The 23,677-nt window shown below is 55.0% G+C and overlaps 10 protein-coding genes across 10 annotated transcripts; 5 read left to right on the top strand and 5 right to left on the bottom strand.

Annotated features, from left to right (window-relative positions):
- Window positions 1–149: 149 nt before the first annotated feature.
- On the bottom strand, window positions 150–2,436 carry PG997_007721 (uncharacterized protein; the record flags this gene model as incomplete). The annotated part of the gene is made up of 3 exons (XM_066812036.1): window positions 150–1,628; window positions 1,682–2,250; window positions 2,316–2,436. The coding sequence occupies 3 exons, from the start codon at window positions 2,434–2,436 to the stop codon at window positions 150–152; spliced, it is 2,169 nt and encodes a 722-aa protein (XP_066667378.1).
- A 485-nt stretch (window positions 2,437–2,921) lies between these two features.
- PG997_007722 (electron transfer flavoprotein domain-containing protein) lies at window positions 2,922–4,174 on the top strand (the record flags this gene model as incomplete). The annotated part of the gene is made up of 3 exons (XM_066812037.1): window positions 2,922–2,936; window positions 3,012–3,350; window positions 3,428–4,174. 3 exons carry the CDS (start codon window positions 2,922–2,924, stop codon window positions 4,172–4,174), a joined length of 1,101 nt encoding a protein of 366 aa, XP_066667379.1.
- A 79-nt stretch (window positions 4,175–4,253) lies between these two features.
- Window positions 4,254–5,835, bottom strand: PG997_007723 (ferredoxin-NADP+ reductase; the record flags this gene model as incomplete). Its single annotated transcript, XM_066812038.1, has 2 exons — window positions 4,254–5,486; window positions 5,560–5,835. 2 exons carry the CDS (start codon window positions 5,833–5,835, stop codon window positions 4,254–4,256), a joined length of 1,509 nt encoding a protein of 502 aa, XP_066667380.1.
- Window positions 5,836–6,591: 756 nt separating this feature from the next.
- On the top strand, window positions 6,592–8,647 carry PG997_007724 (uncharacterized protein; the record flags this gene model as incomplete). The annotated part of the gene is made up of 3 exons (XM_066812039.1): window positions 6,592–6,728; window positions 6,858–7,053; window positions 7,127–8,647. The coding sequence occupies 3 exons, from the start codon at window positions 6,592–6,594 to the stop codon at window positions 8,645–8,647; spliced, it is 1,854 nt and encodes a 617-aa protein (XP_066667381.1).
- A 503-nt stretch (window positions 8,648–9,150) lies between these two features.
- PG997_007725 (uncharacterized protein) lies at window positions 9,151–11,025 on the bottom strand (the record flags this gene model as incomplete). The annotated part of the gene is made up of 1 exon (XM_066812040.1): window positions 9,151–11,025. The coding sequence occupies one exon, from the start codon at window positions 11,023–11,025 to the stop codon at window positions 9,151–9,153; it is 1,875 nt and encodes a 624-aa protein (XP_066667382.1).
- Window positions 11,026–11,551: 526 nt separating this feature from the next.
- PG997_007726 (uncharacterized protein) lies at window positions 11,552–11,964 on the top strand (the record flags this gene model as incomplete). The annotated part of the gene is made up of 2 exons (XM_066812041.1): window positions 11,552–11,699; window positions 11,801–11,964. The coding sequence occupies 2 exons, from the start codon at window positions 11,552–11,554 to the stop codon at window positions 11,962–11,964; spliced, it is 312 nt and encodes a 103-aa protein (XP_066667383.1).
- A 1,577-nt stretch (window positions 11,965–13,541) lies between these two features.
- PG997_007727 (P-loop containing nucleoside triphosphate hydrolase protein) lies at window positions 13,542–15,194 on the top strand (the record flags this gene model as incomplete). Its single annotated transcript, XM_066812042.1, has 1 exon — window positions 13,542–15,194. The coding sequence occupies one exon, from the start codon at window positions 13,542–13,544 to the stop codon at window positions 15,192–15,194; it is 1,653 nt and encodes a 550-aa protein (XP_066667384.1).
- Window positions 15,195–16,110: 916 nt separating this feature from the next.
- PG997_007728 (uncharacterized protein) lies at window positions 16,111–18,186 on the top strand (the record flags this gene model as incomplete). Its single annotated transcript, XM_066812043.1, has 4 exons — window positions 16,111–16,401; window positions 16,476–17,315; window positions 17,391–17,629; window positions 17,763–18,186. 4 exons carry the CDS (start codon window positions 16,111–16,113, stop codon window positions 18,184–18,186), a joined length of 1,794 nt encoding a protein of 597 aa, XP_066667385.1.
- A 1,089-nt stretch (window positions 18,187–19,275) lies between these two features.
- Window positions 19,276–21,203, bottom strand: PG997_007729 (rab gdp-dissociation inhibitor; the record flags this gene model as incomplete). The annotated part of the gene is made up of 6 exons (XM_066812044.1): window positions 19,276–19,467; window positions 19,554–20,251; window positions 20,308–20,681; window positions 20,767–20,826; window positions 20,905–20,929; window positions 21,158–21,203. The coding sequence occupies 6 exons, from the start codon at window positions 21,201–21,203 to the stop codon at window positions 19,276–19,278; spliced, it is 1,395 nt and encodes a 464-aa protein (XP_066667386.1).
- Window positions 21,204–22,259: 1,056 nt separating this feature from the next.
- Window positions 22,260–23,166, bottom strand: PG997_007730 (mitochondrial 54S ribosomal protein uL29m; the record flags this gene model as incomplete). Its single annotated transcript, XM_066812045.1, has 3 exons — window positions 22,260–22,550; window positions 22,629–22,829; window positions 22,885–23,166. 3 exons carry the CDS (start codon window positions 23,164–23,166, stop codon window positions 22,260–22,262), a joined length of 774 nt encoding a protein of 257 aa, XP_066667387.1.
- Window positions 23,167–23,677: the final 511 nt, after the last annotated feature.

Raw genomic sequence — 23,677 nt, forward strand, 5'->3', positions numbered from 1 at the left:
CGCCGTCTTGATGAACAAGAAGGAAAGTGAAAATAGAAAACCAAGAAAATAAAATAAACAATACACGAGGCTAGACCGATTGTTCCGATCCTAACCCACTTTCCCTCAAAAATGAATTCCTGGTAGTTAAATCCGATTCGCCTGCTTTCTCATTTACCGTAGCCGTGCAAGTAAGCACTGCTTCCTCGCGTCATTCGCCATGATGCCACTGGCACTGCTTTGCCCGCCTTACGGTTCGTAGCTCTTGATCTGGCTGTCTCCCCAGGGGGTGGGATCGACGCCCCCAAGGATGCTGCGGAACTGAAGCTTAGGCTGTTGTTGTCACCCATGCCCATCTTCAGATCGCCGCCGTTCATCGCAGCAGCTTTGAGGCCTTCTTGGGTCTCTCGGACTCGCTTCTTGAATGCCAGACGGTCCAAGAAGAGTTGCTGGCGACCCCGTTCCAGCTCACGCCGCTCAGCTTGCAAAATGGCCTCCATCTCGTCAAAGTACTTCAGCTTCAACTCCATCTTCTGCATTGTAACGTTCACTGCGGCGGAGAGGAGACGGGTCATCTCGCGCTCTTCGTGAGATGCCAGGCCGCCTGAGCGCGCAGCCATTGATGCCAAGGGGATGCTGGCGATGGTATTCGTCGTGGTTGTGGTAGTCGTGGTAGTCGTGGTTTCTTGCCGGATATCAATCTCCATGGAATCGCCTTCCTTCTCCTTGCCCTTGCCGTTCGTCTTGGTTACAGCATCGCCACCCTCGATCTTGTTTCTAAGACCTTGTCGCAATTCCTCCACAGATAGCTTGGCGGCGGCGGCAGTAGTTCTCGGGTCTGCAAGACTGGCCAAGAAACCAATGACGGACATAACCGGGTTGTCTGCCTGGCTGAAAGGAAGGTGGCCGCCGTGGGAACCAAGCATTGACAGCCCGGTCGGCGCATGAACTGGGGCTTCTGACTCGAGGTATTTGTCTTCGATGTCAAGTTGCAGGAATTGCAGCACACATTCCTCCCGGGTTCTTGTGGCAACATGTTCGGCGATCTCGGCCCAATCGTCATCATATTTCTCCAAACCCTCGAGAAGCCGCAGGATCTCGGCATCAGACCAGGGAGCATCGCGATCCAACGTGGCAGAATATGTGGGGTTCTCCGTCTTGATATACTGGGTGTTCGTGTGTCCGCTAGGCATGCGACCTTCCATGTAGCAGCTAGGGCATACTTCATACTTGCTCTTAGTCTGCGATTCCCGATCGGGAAGACGGTGGTAGACTCTGGTACAATCAACACCGCAGTTCTGGCAGTTGACCTTCGCAATAGGTGCTTTGGGAAGCTCAGTGGCGCCCGGCGAGGCGCTTGCGGTACCATTTGTGGCGGGAGCCTCGCCGTTGGTCTTCTCAGACTTGTTGATCTTGTTGACCTTGGCGTCGCCGGGGTAGTAGTCGCGACCAATGCTCATCTTGAGTTCACCAGCTGCGGTCGGAGCTGCCGCAGCTTTCTTGTCAGTATCAGGATCTTGCTTGCCTTTCATCACGATCGGATCTGCCGCGGGCTGCCAAGGCTGGAGACCACGGGGTGTGTCGCAGATGACCTGGAAGTGGCCAGTAAAGGGTGGCCCGACCTGGGAAGGTCGTTGATCGGCATCGACCTAGCAACGAATTAGCATAAAAGTCGGGTAAGCACATGGGAAGCATAACTTACCTGGTAGTTAATCAAGCCCCATTGCTCCAAGAAGGCGTGTACGCGCATAATAGCGCAGACATCACCGGCCAAGTTTCGCCTACAAGCAGTGACTGTCAAGTATTCAACGGGGTTCAGGCGGTAGGTGTTGATCATGAAGTCGCGATAGTCCTTGTACACGTGGGGTGTTTTGCTTCGGTTACGGCTGTTGAAGAACTCGGGCAGGGCCTTCCTCTCGATGCTGTGGATGGTGTTCATGTCGAACCAGGTACTGTAGCTGGGCAGGACAATGGAATGCGTCTGGGAGATCAGGTGCTCTCTCGCGGCGTTCTCGATGCTTTCCTTGGTCTTGACTTCGGTAGCTCCACCCTCGCCGGTCTGAGCAGCCGCATCGCCCTCTTTCGCTCCAGACTGGCCATCCTTCGGGGCCTCGCCCATTTCCTCATCTTCCTTGGCCACATTGGCCTCGGCAGGTGGTGCTTCAGGGGCGTCGAGGGGGTTGTCTGAGATACCAGTGGAAGCAGGCGCCGGGGTTGTGCTATCCTGTTTGATGTTGGCATCGGTGGCGGGAACCTCGGACATCTGGATATCTACAGCACACGTCAAAGATCAATACCAATTGCTGCGCAAGAGATTCCGTGAGCTCAAAACCAACCTTCTGAAGTCTCGGGCGCAGCTGCGGCGTCTGGCTGCAAGGGCGGCTGGGCAAGGATAGGGTTGCTGCCAGGAGTCGCCGCGTTCGCAGGCGAGCCGTAGTTAACGTGTTCGTCCTCCATCGTGACGTGAAACGCGGAATTGAAATTCCTTTTGAGGGCTGTTCGGTTGCAGGAGGCTTCGAGCTTGTGGTGTCTAGAGTGAGGTGAGCCAGGCGAACCAAATCAATGCGGAGTGCGCCGCAAAGTTATTGATAGGGATCGCGTCGCAAACGAATGGACACTCTACTGGCCGAGTCTCGTGAGCAATTATGCGTTGCGCAAAAACGATGCTTCGCCGTCGCGAAAAGGGTAGGCTGATGATTAGACTCGCCGTGGGTGGTTTGGGGAATCGCGTTTTTAGATGGTCGCGAGTTTCCAGCCTCTACTACAGCAAGAAAGATCCATCAAAAACGGGCCCGAGCTTCATGCGCCCCGATAGCTGCATGTGGCTCTATTCATCCCATCCGTAGCCGGATTAGTGCGCGCGTATGCAGCTAACAGGTCTGACAGTGCTTAGTGAGGCGGCATCGGTTGGCGGCGGATGGCATTGCCGCAAGCTGTGGCATATGACGGCCGAGGATGTGAGCGAGAGCGGCTAGAGGCACGCCCGAGATAACTTTGTCGTCGCAACTCATTCAACAACACGGTCCTGCCAGGGGGAGGTGCCTGCGACAACTCAAACTACTACACAACATGTTCTCCATAACAAAGCGGACTGCCCTTCGCGCAGCGGGCGCTATTCCGCGAACCCCGTCAGTCTTCTCAAGCCTCGGCCCTCCGCGCTCCAGCGTCTACTCTCGACGTTGGCGGTTTTGGAACAGCGCGAGGGCAAGTTGAACCACGGCTCTCTAAGCGCAATCACGGCTGCAAAGAGCCTGGGCGGCCCCGTACATGGCTTCGTTGCCGGAAGCAATATCAAGCCCGTGGCCGAGGAGGCCGCCAAGGTGGACGGCGTTGAAAAGATCCTCGCCGTTGACAACGCCGCTTACGACAAGGTGCGCACCCTTTTCGCTTGTCTTGAACGTAACATCCCCCAATGGTTTGCAGCGCTGATATATTTTGCCTACTGTAGGGTCTGCCCGAGAGCTATGCGCCACTTTTGGTCGAGAACATCAAGAAGGGCGGCTATACTCATGTCATTGTGGGACACACGTCCTTCGGGAAGAGCGTCATGCCCCGAGTGGCTGCCCTGCTCGATTCCCAGCAGATCTCCGACATCACCGCCATCGAAAACGAGAACACCTTCGTGCGACCTATCTATGCTGGCAACGCCATTGCCACGGTTGAATCGACGGACGCAACCAAGATCATCACCATTCGAGGCACTGCTTTTGCCGCTGCTGAAGTCGCAAACGGATCCGCTGCGATTGAGGATGGCGTAGACCCCAAGGCTGAGCTCAACGCCGAATGGGTGTCCGAAGACTTGGCCAAGTCAGACCGGCCCGACCTCGCCACAGCCGGCAAGGTTGTGTCTGGAGGCAGAGGATTGAAGTCCAAAGAGGAATTCGACAAGATCATGCTTCCTCTGGCCGATTCCATTGGCGCTGCGGTTGGCGCTTCTCGGGCTGCCGTAGACAGCGGCTACGCTGACAACAGCCTGCAAGTCGGCCAGACTGGCAAAGTTGTTGCCCCTCAATTATACATGGCCGTGGGTATCTCTGGTGCCATTCAACATCTGGCGGGTATGAAGGACAGCAAGGTCATCGCAGCCATAAACAAAGACCCGGATGCCCCCATTTTCCAGGTCGCAGACGTAGGCCTGGTGGGAGACCTTTTTGAGAAGGTGCCGGAGCTGACGGAGAAGTTGAAGTCTTCATAGAATATGTGATAGATATACAATTGTACAACTGCACGCCCACATGGGTATCCCATTGCTTATGCTGCAGCTTTTAGCATATTCACTGTGCTCGTAAACTTTCTCTCTCCTTGCCAATGGCCTGACCTCTTGCTTTTTCCGCCTCATCTATTTTGTGCCAGTCGTTCCAGCTAATGATGTTACATCTGCTGGTGTCAATATCCTCCTTCACCCCCTCCAAGCCCAGACCATCTCCATCACCGGCGAATTTAGCGTTCGATATCCAATCGGTTGCTATGGCATCTCCAGTGGAAAATGCATCCTCCATCGTCGATGCAATAACGCCTGTAGGGCCCCTTTTCACCCAACCGGCGCAGTAAACACCTGCCAGGGGTACTGGGGTATCCTCTGAATGCGCCTTATCGCTGAAAACTCGGCCTAGGCCGTCATTGCGTATCACCCCAGTTCTATCGTCAAATGATATGCCGGCTTCAGCAAATCCGGGCAGTGCAACTGATTTGTAGCCGATGGAGCGGAATGCAACAGTCGATGCCAAATCGATCTTTTCGCCCGTGCCGCTGACTCTTGAAGCCGTATCGAACGGGTCCGACAACGACGTTTTCTCAAATACCGTCCGGCTCAGATTGCCCTTCGCGTCACCAATAAATTCTGTCGGCGACAGACAGAAATCCAGCGACCAGGACTTGGATGCACTGTCGACTTTGGCCGTGGAGCCCTTGACGAGAATGTCCATTAATCGCCTTCTGGCGCGGGGCAATTTTGAGATCTCCGGCGGCATCAAAGCCATATCTACCGGGTGAAAGCCGACATGCTGCAGCTTCATTAGCTCGCGGATCTCCTTGATCGTGAAAGCGGCCTGCATGGGCCCTCTCCGCCCGACGATGTGCACGCGCTTGATGCGGCTCTTCAGCAGGGTCTCGATGGCGGCCTCGGTGATGTCGGACTTGCGCAGCACGTCCACGTTCTCCAGCAGCATACGCGCAACATCGAGCGCGACGTTCCCCTGGCCGACGATGACAGCCTCGTCACCCCGGGTCAGGTCGGGCGCCAGGTTCGCGAACTCCGGGAGGCCATTGTACCAGCCCACGAACTCGCGGGCCGAGTATATGCCATTGAGCTGGGACTCGCCGGGAACGCCTAGCTTTTTGTCCCGAGCAGCACCGTAGGCGAACACAACGGCATCGTAGTTCTTCGTCAGGGATGCCAGCGGGACGGTGCAACCATCAAATTGCGCGCCCAGATCGCCGACTGAAGTATTTCCGACAAAGGTGAAATCGGGGGAAGAGGCAACCTCTTCGAATTTGTCTTGGCAGTTCTGTGACATGAGTTAGGCGTACATTCGCTTGAATGTGGTGTGGGAGTTGGATTATCGTTCTCATAAGACTGACCTTGACCTCGGGGTGATCGGGGGCGACACCGAATCTCACCAGGCCAAATGGCACCGGCAGGGCTTCGTACATATCTACTTTTGCTCTGTCGATTTTAGACATGACCCGGTAGGCGGTATAAAAGCCAGCCGGGCCGGAGCCGACAACGGCCATACGAAAGGGGCGGTCATTGCGAATAGTCGTCGAGTAGAAGCTCTTTGGTGATGTTGGGCCAGCTTTGCACCGACGAGCTGCGGAACGGCCGAGCCATGATCTCGCAGCAGCATTCATTTGCATGGACTCAATGCGTGTGCGAGACTAACTAATTGTATGCCCTGGTAGCAAATAAATCAGACCGGTTGTGCATATACCATATGTATAGCTTGAAAAAAGACGCCGTCAAGTCAAGTGTTTCTCTCGATAAGACAAATTTCGGACATCGCGGTCATGACGTCTCGGTGTTACGGGCTTGGGCTAGCGAAGCAGCCGTTGTAGGTTAACTTGTGCGGGAGGTGGGCGGCCCAGCAGCACAAGAGCCGAAGCTCTGGAATTTCTCGCCCTATTCAACTGCCCAGCCTACCTACCTACTTACCCACAGTACCTAAATGTGCATATCTCTCACCAAGAAGCCAGACTGTCGAGCACACATAGCCAACTTGCTTCTACCATCATGAACACAGAAAAAGGAAATGACAAGTAAGGTAGCAATATGCGATGTGACATGTGTGTCGGCGGCGGGTGACAAAAGTTGGTAAACTGGGCGCTTAGGCTGGCCGACGAGACGGTTGCTGGGCCAACGAGGATATCATCCCGCCAACAACTTCAGCAGCTTGCATCTTAGCCATGATGAGGGTACATGTAGCTATGCTTTCCCAGGTCACTGGTCGGAACTACACTCCCATACCTACTTACATACGTCGTCGTCCCCTCCACCACCTTCTGTCTTCTAAGACAGGGCATTCCCATACGGAGGTAGCTGCTGATCGTCTCTTCACACACACCACACCGTCGAACATCAGCGCCGTGCTGACTGACACGCTCGCACACTCGATAATGGGGGCCCAGCAGCCGTACCTCTACGACCTGGATCAGCGCGACTACAGATTCCCGGTCAAGGAGTTCGACCCCAAGGTCATCACCCGCCAAAGCTGGGAGGTCAAGCCCCAAAGCCCAAGCAAGATGGTCCTCTAGTCTCCTTCAACCGTCATCCCGAGTAGGTTTATCCAGTTTTCATCATCCACCGCCTTCTCCTCTTCCCCCACGCGAAGTCTAGACGCACCAAGGCCCGACCTGACTGACCTCGTATGATGGATGAAAAGTGCGCACGAGGTCCCTACTGGCCGAACCTCTCGCATGCGGCCCATGGGGGGAACCGCCAAATGGTGGATCTTGTTCTCGAGAAAAGTGCAGATCATTTTGCGCGTGTTCGAACTGGTCGCTGATTTCGGCCTGCTCGCCCTCATGATCTTGATCACCAAAGTCGACCCGATTACTCAATGGGTCCTCCGAATCACTGTAAGTCCTATCGGCGCATTCATCATCATGGTTGCCCTGTCCTGCCCTTGGCATTTTACTAACATGGAACCAGCCTGGCGTGGTGGCAATCTGCTCTGCATATGCCATCTATCATTTGTGGCAACCAGCCGGCGCCCGGCCACCGGCGTCTTCTGCCGCTTACCAGATGTTTGCCGCCTTCACTGACCTGGCTGTCCTTCCGCTTTACACATTCGGCGGTATGGCTATCGTGAACCATGGCAAGGAATGGGCGAACCTTACGGGCAATGATATGCTTACGGCGAATTACTTTGTCCCCGCTGCCTATTACACCCTGATTGGATCAGGCGGTCTGCATGTCGTCTCCCTCGCCCTCTCGCTCTGGCTCGGCTTCATGTTCAGACGCATTTCGCACATGCCCCCGGACATGAACCCTCTCGAGGATCACCTGACCGCGAGGCATAAGCGGAACAAGTCGTCCATCGCCACAAGCTACATGTCCGAGAACAGCAAGCGCTTTTCTACGCCGCTCGAGGAACACCGGCGATCCGGGGCGCCGTATGAGGACGACCTCTCGCGTCCCCCGAGCATTCCATTCATGCACACTCGCAGCAACTCCGGAGATTCCTTGGCGTCGATGAAGCGAGACAGCTATGTGAACTTGCCCGATCGTCAATACCAGGTTGCCCCGGGAAATTCGCCCAGAAACAGCACAGGATCGGCAGGCGACCCCAGGCGCCTGTCAAAGGCGCCTGGCCCCTCGCACCGCGGCAGCTACACCGAAATTCCCCTTCAGGATACAGGCGCGAACCAGACATCCCGCCCCGGGAGCGCTGCGCCCGAGAGCCCAGCAAACAACAACCCGACACCAGCCCGTCCTGCTCGTTTCACGGAAGCTTGGTATGCTTCGGAATCGCTGGTCAACCGGACACAAGAGCGCGCCCGCAAGATGGCCGCAGCCAGCAAGAAAGCCGCCCCCAAGACGGGCGCTTACGAGCCCGTGAATCAGAGATATAATTTGGCAAACTCGGATGGAGAGGGCTCGGACCAGGAGAATATTGGCAATAGGATGATGGGACCAGATGATGTGTCGGACTTTGAAGACGACATCATGAACGACAACTCAATGCATCCGAACCCGTTACGATCTAATCCCTCCCACCCCTCGATATCTTCTATCTCGTCCTCCGCATTAGGCCCGCCGCCGAAGCCACCTGCTCATGGCAACACAAATCTTCCCCGAACCAAGACCCCTTACCGGGCCCAACGCGGTTCCGCGCTCGCGGAAGTTTCGCAGAACTCACGCTCCGTCAGCGGCAGCCTTGACATCACGGACCAGCAGAAGCCCGCCGGACTGACGGTCCCGAACACCTGGCAAGGCCGCAACCGCGACTCGTCGATCCAGCCCGAGGAAGGCATGTTCTACGCCAAGGCGTACGGCGACCTCAAGGCCGCGACGCCGCCCATCATGGTGGGCAACCCGCGCCAGGTCTCGTCGGGCAACGACTTCGACCTCGGAGGCGGCGGCGGTGGCAAGTACCGACGAAACGTCAGTGGGAAGGTCGCTGAGGAAGGTCGAGCCTACTCGCGGTACAGCATTTTGAACGATGACTAAAGGCAATGTCTCTTTGGGGTAGCGTTCAAGCCACTGCTGGGTTGCTACATTCATCTCGTGTGCCCATCCAAAAGCACAACAAGTTGAGGGTTTGATTCTGATTTGCGACGCAATTGGAGAGGGGAACAAATATCTGATGACGAGAAACGGCTTGTGTGATATCTGGAGTGTGGGTTTCTTCTCATGGATGATGATAACAAAAAGGCGTTCGCGTGTTGTCTTTCGGTTCTGATTTCTGGCGTACGACTCAAGGCACGACTTCGATGGATGGACGAATAATTGGACCATGGATGATTGGGAGATTATGTGTAGGGAAGTGTATTAATATAGTAGCTTAGGCCGACTGTGGACGAACCCGGGCAAATGAATCGATTGCCTTTTTTCCACACCCTTTTCGATGTGCTTCTATTATAAATGCTTCACTTGGAGTTTGTTGTTTGGAAGATTATTGTGATCTATGGTCATAGTCGACGCCCGCCGATCTGAGTTTCCGCAAACAGCGTTTACACCTCATGAGGCGGGAATGTGCCGTACGTCTCCCACTCGGCGACGTAGCGGAAGCCCTCCCTCCAGTTCCTCGCTGTCGACTCCATGGTAGCTCTGTTGGTGTAGCCGGGCGCCGGCTTGCTGCCGTCCCTCTCGTAGTCGGTGCTCTTTTCCCTCTTTACTGCCGCCGCCTTCTGACGGTGCTCAGACGCTGGCTGCTGCTGTTTGACAATGCTCCACAGCAGCGCTTCCTCCTGCGCGCTGAAGCGGGCATCTGCGGCTTCCGCCTCGGCCTCCATGACGTGCTCGGCGGTGATGCGGTTCCGGATGCCTTCGCGCGTGCGCGTGGTTTCGGCCACTTCGGCCGAGAAGTTTATCACCTCGTGGACGTCGCGATCGATCGCTTCTTGGTCTAGACGGGGGTCACGACGGTCCGGTTTGTCAGACGTGGAGTCTGAGTCGCTGTTCTTCAGGTCTTGTTGGCTTATTTCTGCGTCTTCTTCCTCGTCTTCTTCTTCGCCGCCGACGGCAGCCACAGATTTCGTTTCGCCTTCGCTGGAGGAAGTATCGTCTTCGTCGATCACGTATTGAGACGAGAGCTCCGTAGGCGGCTGTTCCCTGTGTCGCCTCTGGACTATTCCAAACGCCGCTTCTACCTCGTCGTAAGACAAGACGTTACAATTCCTTTCCTTTTCCGCTCCGTCCTCGTCATCTGTCGCCTCGTTGGCTGATGATGACTGAGACTCGCTATCTGACTGTGAAGCGTCCCCTTGTATGTCTAACCGTAGTCTCTGCGCAGCCCGTGCCCAAAAGTCGCGGCTGTTGTGCTTCAAGTTCAAGGATTCTACTGCTGCTTGGATATCCCTTGCTTTCACTGCTTGCTTTGCGCGCGATACCGGCGCTCGCCTCGCTTTGATGCGGGACTCGCTCATGAAGAGGGCCGTGGCAACAAGTCTCTTTGTGATGCTCTTCGCGAGCTCATGGAAGTCGGCCAGTGCCGTGGCCCTGATGGCCGGCGGCTCTTCAGAAACTTGCTGCCAGTTACAATCGGGAACCGAAGAGTTCATAAACACTCGCTCGCTTAGTTTGAGCCAATTTGGCAGGACGAACAGGTCGGCAAAGGGCAGCTCCCCTTCAATCTTCCTGGTGGTGGTGGTGGAAGAAGGGTTCCCCGTGCCCACGAGCGACTGCGTGACGAGCCAGTGCTCCTGGCCCCATTTCTTCTCCTCCAGCGCCTGCTCGTAGGTCTCCTGCCGTATCGACACGTCGTCCGCGATCCCATCCAGGGCCACGCAGCACTCGTGGCTGACCTCGGCGGCCGCGGGGATGCCGACGGGACGCAGGGCCTCTTGCCAGGACACGCGCTCGTCCTTCCTCGTCTTGTCGGTCTCGGCCAGGAGCGTGAGGAACTGCGCCACTTCCAGCGGACTCTTGCTCCCGATGCGCGCCGCAATGCCGGCGTGGTCGTCGCGTCCGAGCCGGCCCAGGGCGGAGAAGAAGGACTCTTTCTCCGAAGTCCTCCAGTACACTGCGCCGACCTGCGAGGGCTCCAGAGCGACGCGAGAGTTGTTCTCGCCGCTTTTCGTTGTCGCCGCCGCCGCCGCCGCATCCGTGATGTCCTGGTTCAGAAGATCAAGGTAGCCCGCGTTGAACGCGCTGCGCAGACGCTTGAGGGGCACGTTGATGTCATGCTGCGTCGCACGCCTTTTCCGCGGCGATTGAGCATACCGTGGCGTGGCTGCAGAGCTGCCCAGGACGGCAGGGCTCCCGTGGACTGAGCGGCGGGTTGCAACACCTGGCGCAGACGGCTTGTCCTCAGGCACACTAGGCGCATCGGATGCAACAGACTCAGCATCGCTGGGCTCGTACGCGTCTTCAGAGTCGGAAGCCATGGCACCTGCTGGAGCAGGGTTGGCGGCCGACGAAGAGGTGTATCAGGGCGAGCAAGGTCAAGAAACTCGGCGGGTGAAGTCCATACCAATCCAGCAGCACACAATGATTCTGGTACGGCTGGGTCAACCAGCTGGATGAGAAGGTTTAATAAATTAAGCGAAGGCTAGGTACTTATGCTTGGAAGACACAGTCACCATGCTGTTGGTGTCAGTGGAAGTAAAATAGTACGTAATTTAGTCCGAAAATTGAAGATAGAAACCAAATCCGTCGGCTCCGTGATTTGTGGAGCGAGCGGCGCGGAGACAACATGAGGAAGACCCCCCCCAGAAATGAATTGCGTCCTTGCGTGAAAGTCTTGTCGTGCTTTAAGCCCGAATCCCATATGCTTATGCTTCCAAGTTCGGCCCATAACCTGCTTCGGTTATCCCACAACTGACCTTCCCTCTTATCCTTCATCTCGAGTAGACAGACGACGCTGCTCGGGGGTGACCATCCAGCTCATACCGCTTGGCCTTTTTGTCGGACATGACGGATGACCGCGCCCGAGGAGGTTTCGACTGCGCATACCCCATGGGCAGCTCCGTTTGGCTGCCGAGGGGCGACAAACTCCGTGGCGGCTTGGGTAGACCCCATGTCTCAGACGACGAAAACTTCGGTGTTGGCGGCCAAGGAAGTGAGTTTACCGACTCTTGGTCCGAATCTTTCCCCGCGCGCTTCATGTTTGCCTTCTTTCGGAGGTGCACGCATAGTATCGCGGCACACACGAAAGAACAGATGCCTCCCACAGAAATGCCGACGCCTATCCCGACCTGTACCGCCAGGCCGAGTCTCCCGTCCCCTTGTTCCGGCGGGCTTGTAGGGCGTTGCGATGGCGGTTTTGGAGTGCTGCAAACCGGGGGACTGTCGGGGTTCCTGGTGACTCGTCGAGGCTGGCATAGCTGAAGAACGTGTTTGGGGTAGCTGCAGAGGAATTGGTGGTCATGTTGAAATAGGGTGAAGTTACCGATCTTGATGCATCACTGGGATCTCGAAGCCAGAAGAAGAACATGTTAGAGTCGCCGAGTTTCAGATCGTACGAATCAACGGTCCAGTTGAAAGACCTGGGTAGGTTCTGTCCCAGTGGTTCTAGAGCAGAGAGAGGTCAGCATCACTTGGGTCTGTCAAGTATGTAACAGCATCTACCTAACCAGATGTTGTCACTCACGTTGATACACAACTTTATGTGCTGTCTGATTCACATGTTCTTCCGCAATCGACTGCCATAACTCCACCGAGTACTCAGTCCAAGGGGCGTCAAACACCACCATACGAGGTTCTCCGACTCTCCATACTTCAACTGCTGCAAGTGGGTCGACTTTTCGATCTCCTATATATCCGGGAGAGCGAAACCCAGCGGTTCGGAGTGAGAACGACAGATCACATAGAGTTGCAAAAGCCAACAGGGGAAGAGAGCGCATAGCCGATAGAGCAAACGCTAAGAGGTCGGAAGAGGTCCTAGGGACTGGCTTCTGAACAAGTGTTGCTAAAAGAGGGTGTCTATCAAGTATCTGGATATTGGCCAGAATCTCTAGAACGAGAGGGTGACCAGAGTGGGACTGTAGTAAAAGAATGAGACACAAAGCATCCCAGAGGAAAGCCTTGGGGTCCGATGAAGATGGAGGCGACAGGATTCATGGACTGGCCAGGCCAAGCCCAGATCCTCGTCATATATGGAGGTTCAGGTAGGAACTGCCTCAAAATGGGCGAATCCTCGTCGCCCGTCTCGCCATTTCTGTGAGTACTTTCTGTGAGTACTGCAGTTCGAGGCCAGCCTACAAGGGGGCGAGGTGCATTGCATTGGGGGCCTGGGTTGATAACGACTTGTCGACCCCAAATGGCCGGCCGTTCCTGACAGTTCAGGTAAAGCGACTCCGGTGACGAACATTATTTATATCCAGAACCGCCACATTGCTGGCCACTTAGCAAGCCGGAAATCATGTTGTTTCATATCAGAAAATCCCCCATGATCCGTTGAAGATAGAGCTGGTATCGAGTTGAACCTCTGCCTGCCGTGCTGTGGTGATTCGCCGCACACAGAGTGGACAGTGCAAGCACGCATTGATTAACAATGTCTCTCAGCAGTGATGGAATCAGGGATATAACATAGAAACAGTTGCCCCTACAACGTTTTCGAGAGAAATCATGGCAATCAAAGGCAGCATGGGATAGATCAGGCCACAAATCATGTCAGACCAAGCTGATCAGCCAGAATTTTGTCACCCGTTCAAAGTAGAGACGTCTGGCTTGGGAAGGAGACAGGAGACATGACAGGTTACGCTGGCTGAGGAGGCCGTGCCAGCCGCACTGTCTGGTCCGTGCCACCGAGGCAAGCTGCTTTGACGGCTGTACGTACCGAAGCCAACAAGTTCTCGAGGTCATCCATTCCCATCAATTCACCACCTCCTGCCAATCGCCGACCAACTTGACGACGCCAGAAAATCCAATCTAGGCAATACTCTGTCAGCCGGAATGTGCCATGCGACTTTCTCGTCTGACATGGCGAGCTATTGTGCCCCTGTTGCACTCACCTAGAAAGCCGTCTTATATCAGAGCCCTGCCAGCTAGGCCTTATTCGACCTTGCAGGAAAAAGCAGAGGCACCGCGGCATCCACAGCCCGTGAAGCTGCGTGCCTACCAAGAGGAATGCATCCAGTCCGTTCTTTCCTCCATTCAGAATGGGCATAAACGTCTTGGCATATCCCTAGCAACTGGGTCTGGAAAGACGGTCGTCTTCACCCAGCTGATTGACCGTGTCGGGCCAATTGGTCAGAGGGCCAAGAAGACTTTGATATTGGCCCACAGAAGGGAGCTGGTTGAGCAGGCTGCCAGGCATTGCAGCAATGCCTATCCCGATAAGACGGTCGATATAGAGATGGGAAAGATACATGCTTCTGGTCTGGCTGACATAACTGTCGCTAGCATTCAGAGCATCGCCTCTGGTGATCGTATCAGCAAATTCGATCCTTCGCAGTTCAAACTGGTCCTAGTGGATGAAGCTCACCACATTGTAGCTCCAGGATACCTAAGGACCCTGGAGCATTTCGGGCTGGACCAGAAAAGGGACGAGTCTCCCATCCTGGTTGGCGTCTCTGCCACATTCTCTCGCTTTGACGGGCTGCGCCTGGGTAAGGCCATAGACGAGATTGTCTATCACAAAGACTACGTCGATATGATTGGGGATAAATGGCTTTCAGATGTGATATTCACAACAGTCGCGTCAACGGCCGATATTCGCCGGGTTCGGAGCGCAGCCAATGGCGACTTCCAACCTGGAGAACTGTCCCAGGCAGTCAACACCGAACAAGTGAACGAGGTGACGGTACGCAGTTGGCTTGCCAAGGCCCAGGGGCGGAAGTCAACGCTAGTCTTTTGTGTAGACATAGCTCATCTAATGGGCTTGACCCAGGCTTTTCGAGATCATGGAATCGACGCTAGATTTGTAACGGGAGACACCCACAAAGTCGAGAGAAGCGAGCGCCTAAGTGCCTTCAAGCGCGGAGAGTTTCCTGTGCTCGTTAACTGTGGAGTGTTCACGGAAGGCACTGATATCCCAAACATCGACTGTGTTGTGCTGGCCCGGCCGACGCGCTCGCGGAACCTGCTCGTCCAGATGATCGGACGAGGTATGCGTCTCCATCCCGGCAAAACAAATTGTCACATCATCGATATGGTGTCGAGCCTGGAAACTGGGATAGTCACGGCACCGACCCTGTTTGGCCTCGATCCATCCGAGATTGTCGAGGATGCTACCATGCACGACTTGCAGAAGCTGAAAGATCTGAAGACCACGGATGATCAAGAGCCCGAGGAAACGGGTTCGAAGGCTCCGCCACCCAGTAAAGGAAGCATCAATGGGCAAATCACATTTACCGAGTACGACTCAGTATTCGACTTGATCTCAGACACATCTGGGGAAAGCCATATTCGCTCCATTAGCCGATATGCGTGGGTGCAAGTTGACCAGGGCAAATACGTCCTCTCCGCGCCGGGCGGGACTTACATCAGACTGCAAGCCGAAAGAAATGAAGAGAAGGAAGGAACCGGCGCCAAGTTTTCAGCATGGGAGATTCGTGCCCTCCCCAGGGCACCTCGTCCAAATCTCCCTTTGCAGCTCCCCGACAGTTGTTGAAAGCGACTACGTTTGCCGATGCTGTTCATGGTAGTGATAAGTATGCATCGGAAAAGTTCCCTGCGGGTGTCATCATAAGAAGGGCAAGGTGGCGAAAGGATCCAGCTACGCCTGGCCAACTAAAGTTTTTGAATAAACTGCGAGGCTCAGAGGACGAGCTAACAAAACACCAAGTTACGATGGGGCAGGCGGCCGACATGATCACCAAACTCAAGCATGGTGCCCGCGGGCGGTTTTCAACCCTGGACGCGGATAGGCGTAGGAGACAACGCCAAGCTGCCACGCTAGAAGAACGGGAGGCCCGAAAGCTGAGAGAAGTGGTGTCTGTAGGATCGTTGGCAGCTTGATTTGAATCGATTTGACTCCCCCTCTGGCATAACAGCGCTTCGATCATAGATATAAGAACCTTGGGATGATGCTTTGCTTACAGGCCTACGTGGCATGGGTGGGAACAATCGTGTAGGGTCCAATGCTCTTGTGTCCAATACCTGTTATCCACTGGCTCCCGTCTCCTACGTGAAGGTTACAGTTCTGATGGTTAAGTGACCAACAGGTACTGCAACTCGTAGCTAACCATTATTCTTCCAGTGGTTTGTGGCGCCCAGATGGACTCCCCTCCCCCCTTTCATTCGTCGCCGTACGCAATTCCTGGCACCCAGTACCCATTGCAACAAGGTCCCTTCCGTCTTCTGCAAGGGCTCTTCGCATCCAATTTGGGGTTCAGTAACCGCGTACTCGCGGTACTTCCTCTTCGCAGATGTGTTTTGTTGATGCTGAGTTCAATTCTTGATATCGGACTTCGACTGCCCATCAACAAAAAGCCCACTGGAGTTGTTGACGGTAAACAAACAACACTGGCAACACTACACGCAAGTATCGAACTTGATCATTGACTGTCGACCTTCAATGTCCCAGCATGTTCTCACCCCATCCCATCGTGTACACAAGTCCTAGCGCGGGGTCTGGCACTGGCTCAGGCTCAGCCCCTATTGCAGTTTCCCAAGATGATGAGCACGAGTTGCCCAGTCTGGGATCGCCACTTCCGGGACGATATGGAGTGATCTTGAAGGGGGGCATGTCAACGGTTGTGGTCGATCTGGTGCAGTCGCCGCCCAAGAACCGCGAGATCGAGAAGGAGCATGGACAGCAGTCGGACGCTCCTTCCAGCCTCGAGCCAGGTGCCCCACGTCGATCGTATCTTGCTGCAGTCCAGGCATCCAAGCACCCTTTTGCACATAGGAAGGCGCTGTTTCCCGACGACCCTGACTTTGTCCCTCCCAGTTCCCCGCCTTTGTCTCTTTCGCAGATCGATCTTGGTTGTTACCCCCCAAGGGCCCCGACGACGAAATTTGGTTCATGGAACCCGGTGAGCTCCGGAAGAGGAATCTCAGCAAGCTACAAGCCACTCCCGGCCTCTACAAGGTCATATTGGACGGTCCGCCGCGAGACGTCGAGATGGAAGCCGGAATCATTGCCGATTTCATCAAGCACAAGGAAGCGCTGCGCCTGCGCCTGCGGGATGGATTCTTCGGCGACAAGCGCTGGCACGACATGGTGAAGGAGTACTACCAATGGCAATCCCAATTGGCCTTCCTCGACCTCGACCAACGCAAGGCAGCTATCGCGCACATTTTGCCCGATATCAGAATCCGGATGAAGGCCGCCTTCACCTCGTACCAGAATGCCGATGTCGCCATCGGCGCAGAGCTAGCGGGCATACAGCTCAGTACATTTTCCACCTCCCCGCCCAAACCCCTGGTGCCCGACAGCCAAGAGAAGAAGACGCAGTGGGCCTGGGACATGACCAGCTACTCCCACAGCATCTCCAATCGCGTGCTGACACCCGTCGAGCGTCGGCGGCTCGAGGTAGGCCCGGAAGTCCTCCCTCCTGAACCGGCCGTCAGCTTCACGCCGCCTGAACTAAGCCATGCTGGTGACCAGTCCTCCTCCGCCATTAACCTTCCTAGGATGTTCGATATGACTTTGGATCATACGGATGACTGGTCTCCCCATGATCGGCGCAAGTTCTACAAGACGTATGGATACAATGCAGCACAACTGTACCTCAAGTACTTCAAGTCAAGTCCTGACCAGCGATGTGCCGAAGTGGACGTTCCCGAGGTACGTTATGACTGTGACTAATAATTATGCTTGATAAGGACTTGCTTGAACTCAATGCTGACTATTCCCTTGCAGTGGTTTCACATTTTCGAGGCCCAAAGCAAGGTTTTCATCTCACATGGTGGGACGGCGCATAGCAGATTCATAGACCTGAACTTCCTCCTCGGCAGTCTTGCTACCAAGGTACGCGACGAAAAGGCTAGGGTTCACGCCCTAGAGCGTCAAGATGATGGCCAGTCTTCTGGATCGCGAAATGAGTATCACAAACCGCATCCTCACTGGAGTACAGCGGCCCGCCGCAGAAATGGAGGCTGGTGAGTTTTCCTTTCTCGTTTCTTTCTCATCATCCAGCCCAACAAGATTCTATTTTGTCAATCACCGAAACACCAGAAGGAAGAAGGCGTCCGTACCGCGTCCATTATCCGGCACTAACTTTTTGTCCCTTAGGTGGAGATGTAGAAGTGATGATGACGCTCCTCTCTCGGAACGACGCTGTCGGCTATGCCATGGAAACAAGCCCTCGAGCACTTCCTTCACCTTGAACGAGGGACACGCAACACAAGCAAAGTTTGACCTTCTCATGGAAACCATCCAGGCAGCTCAACGTGTAGTCGCCAAGAGGGATCGGCACGTCGTCGAGAATCGGATGCGAGCTGAGGCGCAGGCCGCTCGACAAGCGCAGACATCATCAGCATCATCCTCCCACGCTCATGGCGGTGCCGTGGAGCGCGTCCGCGCTGAGTTCTATGCGGAGTGTGCCGCCCGCGACCGGCTTCACCGACGGCCCCCCGGCTCGACAGCAGACGAGGAGAGAACCGAGGCTGCCAAACGCCTTGATGCTCGAAGGTCTCGGCTCTCCGCGCACTTTTAGATGGCATACGAATCGGGCGAAAACAGCACACCGCCATCCAAGATAAGAAAGCGAGAGCGAACGAGAGGGACGATTTGTAAGATATTGTACAACTACAGCACAATTTTCTATTCTTCTTCTCAAAGGGAGAATTTAGGGAGGGGAGGGGCTGGACAACAACGGACATGGAACACGACGAGCGTTTTTGCCCTATACAAGAGAACGCAGCCGTACCACTGGTGAACTTGGACTTCATTACTTTGCAGCGTTTCAGCCCGTTTGATCATATGGAATTGAGGTAATAAGTGTGACTAAAACAAATGGACTTCTGAAGCTGCCCGCAATATCCAATAATGACACGGCATGTGATATGAATGGAAGCTCACGCTCCTGGCTCAAGTTGAACACACGTATAAGCCAAGTCTTCTCAACTCTGCAGTTTCTAGAGACAAGTGGAGCTGCATGCAGCATGGCCCTGATCGCCATATGGGCTGTACTATGAGAGCAGCACAGCGCCGGTTTACTCTGGAGGGAGAAAGTTGCCGAGTAGTTTGGTTGATCTACGTACACTGGAATCGTTGAAAAGGGGTGTGGGCCATGCCAAGGACCCGACGAGCACAGGGTTCACCACCCGAGCCCTGATGCTCATAGCCCATTGCCAATGCTAGATGGAAATCCCGAACCATCGGCAACAGGTAGTGTAGTCCCTCTGGCCCCCTGAACACTACAGCAGAACGAAGCAGCGAGCCGGATTTCACGAAGCAAGCACATTATATGGCATGCACTCTTACGTGGCTCACGACAAGACAAATATTGGCCATTGTATGAGATAACAATTCATTTCTTCAACAATTACCTAATCCCCCATCCAACCAGGGTACGGGCAGTCTTGGCTACCGTACCAGCTATCCTTGACTAGGCATATGCGAAGCACCTCCGAATGCCTCATTCCAGCGATACTCTCTCTATGGCTGCGAAGTTTGCCTCTTCCAAGCCTGACGCATTAGTTTGGGTACGGGTCACGGCTAGTGGCTCTTGCACTTTCTCGCTTGCTGTACCCGCCGACACCGAACTTCCACATATTCCTTCGTATGGTGGTAGTTTTATATCCTACTCTTCAGTCATCTGGACGCCCTCACGCAGGCCCTCAACCTTGAGTTCCTCGCCAGCGCAGCGACGGTAGATGTCTTGCACGTCATCGGTGGTAGTCTCGAAGTGCGAAGTAGCGTCGTAGCTCTTGGAAATGAACACGTTGTCCTTGGTACCGTCCTCAAGAGGCTCGTAAATGGGGATCGGTGGGCCCTGTGATCCAACGTTAGCTTGGCCTGCACACTCGCATAGTTCGGAAGTATACGCCTGTGGCGAGATGAGCGATTGACACTACTTACCATGAACTGTTCCTCAGTCTTGCCCAGGCGGTCGATACCGGGCTGGAGCTCGAGGTGGTGGTTGGCCGATGTCTCAGCAATCGTTGAGACGATGGCGACATAGTAGCCCTTGGGGCAGACGTTGTGTGCGGACGACACGCAAGCAATGTAGATATCGTTCTTGCGTCCGACTTGGGACTGGGGGATGATCAGCTGGCAGGAGTCGGCGTCGTTGGTGCCAGCCAAGGGGTGCTTCAGGACACAGATGGCCCTCAGGACGTGGCCAACCACCTTGGCCTTGTCGGGGAAGTAGCTCGGGTCACCCAGAATCATGGGAGCCTTGGTCTCGAACTTCATCTCGGGCTCGACACCAGTCATGGTGGCCTTGATGCCGCTGAACTTGCCGCCCTCGTACTTGATCTCCTCGATGTTGGCGTTGAGCATGTAGGTACCGCCGTAGATGGCGGACAGACGGGCAAAGCCTTGCGGCAGCTCTCCGAGGCCGTAGAGAGGGTAGATGTAAGGAGACTTGCCGTACCGGGCGACCGAGTTGCCGTAGAGACGGATACGGTCGATGGTCTCGGGGGCCTTGCCGGGGGCATCAATGTAACCGTCGTCGAGGTAAAGAGCCATGGCGTGGCCGATGAAGTCACGGGTACCAGGCTCGAGACCGAACTTCTCATAGACGTCCTTCATGGTGCAGTTGCTCATGTCCATGCCTGAATCGTTGGTTAGTCTGTGCATCGACTTTTACGAGCGATAAGGCCACACATACCCTTGTGCGATGCGGCATCATTGACATCAAAGGTGCCGACCCACTCGATGAAGGTCTTCATGCGGCGCTTCTCGAAGATGCCCATGAGGGGTGACTTCAGAGCCTCAGTGGCATCTGAGGGGACCTTGGCGACGGTGGCCTTGGAGCCAGTGCCCTGTTGCACGTAGCTGCCAGCGACCTGCTTGAACTCGAGGTAGCGGGTAACATCGGTGGAAACGAGAATGTTGGTCAGCTCGCCCGAGGACATGAGCAGCTTGGGGACCAGGTCAATGTTCCAGTCGGCCGGTCGTCCGTAGGCCTCCCATGGCTTGGTGCCCTCCTGGTAGTTGCCGTACTTCTTGAAGAGTGTCTCGAGGTTGACCGATGCGGCCTCACTGTAGGGATGGCCAAAAACGTCAGCGAACCGTGACGGAAACCAGGGGGAACAAAAAGCAGTAGGGGGTGGATGATGTGACTTACCCTCCGTAGTGGTCGTTGCGGTCGATGTGCAACACCTTCTTTCCCTTGACACTGAGGACACTGTACGCGAGCTAGATTAGCTATCCCTGTTCTCCAACCCCAGGCTTGCGCGATGCACCGAAGGAAATGGCGACATACCCAGAGAGGATGCACTCGGTCAGGCCTGTTGTATTTGATTTTTGTCAGCACTCTCGTCCCATCATTATCGTTATTGTCGTCATCATCATCATCATCACCGCCACCGCCGTCACGAGCGTCGGCGGGCGTTGTTGCTGGGTTTGCGCGCAAACGGTCTCGGTCGATCGAGAGCTTGCTGTGCCCAAACCAAACCAAACCCCACCAGGCAAGTGTACAGCCAACGTGAAGGGGATGCGGGGAGACGTTGGCTTACCGGTGCCGAGGACGATCACGTCATAAGAGGGAGCAATCTCTTCCATGGTGGGCGATGTGGGAGGAGGAATAAACTAGATGCTCAAGGGAAAAAGAGCTATGTCGGAAGAGAGGAAGAAGAAGAAAAAATAAGGTCACAAGAGCAAGAGCAGGAGTTGAGAATAGGGACCTTAGGTATCGACTTGTCTTGCTCTGGCCAGACTGGAGAGGGGAACATTAACAGACTATCGGCGGTGTAGTGGTAGGTACATAATAATGTAGGCAGGTAGGGGTGGTGCACTGGGCAACTGGCCGACCGGTAGGGGTAAAGAGGAGTGTCCAGGAGTGTCCAGGAGAGTCCCGCCCGTATTTAGGCCTCTGCTGGGTCCACGTTCACGTCCATGGCCCATTTGCTTTCGCTAGTCTGCCCCCAAACTCCAAATCGACATAATAGAATCATTCAATGTTGAGAGTTGACAGCTTGTCCAGCCAATAGCAAGTGGGGTCGCACTGAAGCCTGCCGCGTCTGGGCTGTGTTCCAACTCGTTCCCATACATCATGCGCATCTGTTGGCATTCATTCATTCATTGCCTCCTCGACGCCGTTCAGGGTCCTCGCCTGCCTAGTGCACACGTACATACATACGTCTTGCATGTAGGTGATCAGCTAGCCTGCCGGGGGAAACCAGTTGCTAACCACCTCCGGGCCACGGCCACGGCCACGGCCGCGGGGAACTGCTAATGTACCCTAAGATTACAACCACCATCGTCAGCCGAGCATCAAAATTACCTGCCTACCTCAGCAGCACCCAGCCCAATAACTTGACAATATACAATTACAATTACAATAAATAAGATGAAGACGGGAGATTAAACGTCCATCACTACACCGCTCGGGGCCGTTACGAGTGCCGTCGAAAGAAAACGCTGGTATATGATGCAGATAGTGTACAGCTGAGCTTCCATATAGTGAACTTAGATGGTACAAGTAGTATTTACAAGGTCTTCCCCCTTTTCCGTATCAATGGTCTACAAACAAAGGAGGCACCAGCTGTGATCGGAGCTTCTCCAGCCATGCGTACACGCACAGCAAATATAGGATCCTCCTCCATTGACCCTGACCTCCTACACTCTCGGGGAGCTTTGTGTTTGCTCCGTCTTAGGCAGGCTCGAGGGGTCGACCGACTCAGCTGCCGACTTTTCCTCCATGAACTTCTCCTCTCCTTGTTGCGCAGCAGCTTCCGAATCGAGGCCCAGCTGCTCCATCTCCTCCTCCAAGTAGTCACGCGGTGTGTAAGGATTGCCTTCGCCGGACAGATCAATCTCGGGGTCTTTCTCGGCGAGTTCCCGTGCTTCCTCCCACGCGTAATATCGCTCCGTTAACGTATGCTTGATGGCCTTCATCGTCTTCCAAATCTGTTGAAGGTTTGTCCCGGTCAGCGCCCCTTCCTGTGTGTGTCAAGTGAGGGACTTCGGGGATGGATCGCCACTTACCTCGTAGTTGCGTGTTTTGCTCTCATCTTCTCCCACCACCAGCTTCAACCTCTGCCGCTCCCGTGTCGCCGTGGCGATTCGGTTACGTTCTTTGACGCAAACCCACCAGAGCCCATGGAGATCTTCCCAGCTCTTGTGTCGCAGCTCCTCTACAATCCAGGCTCGCCCGTGCTGCGAGTCCTCCTCGGGGGTCGGCAGCGCCTTGTCCTTGGCGTAAAAAAAAGTCCCAGAGGCCGTGGTTCGGGTCCGTCGTGACCTTGGGCTTGTAGTCTGCGGGCCTGGGCGTAGGGAAGCCGTCGACGGCCATGCGTCCCTTTGTGCCAGACCTGTAAATGCTGCTGAGCCCACGGAGACGGTTGTTGTCACGGGTGGCCCGGCGCTCGCCGAGAGGCGCTGACGTGGAGAACGACGAGGTGTTCGGCGGGCAGGACAGCGATGCCCGCAATGGTAGGTTCAGCGACGAAGTTGTGGCAGAGCACCGGGTGGCCGGCTGCAGCACCCGCCCAATGGACGACCTGATTGGCGTAGAGGCAGCCATTATGTTACGGATTGAACGCCTGGAGCCTCGAGCGCAAGGAGATGGTACTGCTGTATCTCGGTGTTGGAAAGCTTCATGCAGCTTGAGGCTGTTCCCCAAAAAATTGACCAGGAGCTTGGCGGCATTGGCATTGACGTCAGCCACATCTACACAGCCACACTTTTATAGTCCACTTCGTGGGGGTCAACAGGAGAAAGCACCAATATATAATTTTGGTGATTGCGAAATGCACTTTCTCCTTGCCAAATTTTTGGTGGTACCAGCTGTGGTCTGTAGACGCTTGCGGGACTGTGGTCTATAGTGCCTGTAGTGTCTTTCTGCCTTCGAAATATGTTCGTGTGTCGAATTCGGTGCGTCGTGCTCAGGCAACCTCATTACCACACCTCGCATGGGTGGCAGCAATAGACAGCATTGTATTGTTGGTTCATATGGGCTTCGTTGGTTTCTTTCACACACGCAATAGAGAGTTTTAGTTGATAATAGTCGGGCACAGAGCTCTGGTGCTTTGTCG

The sequence above is a fragment of the Apiospora hydei genome (genome assembly GCF_038363865.1).
Source record: "Apiospora hydei strain CBS 114990 chromosome Unknown utg000006l_segment0_segment0, whole genome shotgun sequence".
Lineage (NCBI taxonomy): Eukaryota > Fungi > Ascomycota > Sordariomycetes > Amphisphaeriales > Apiosporaceae > Apiospora > Apiospora hydei.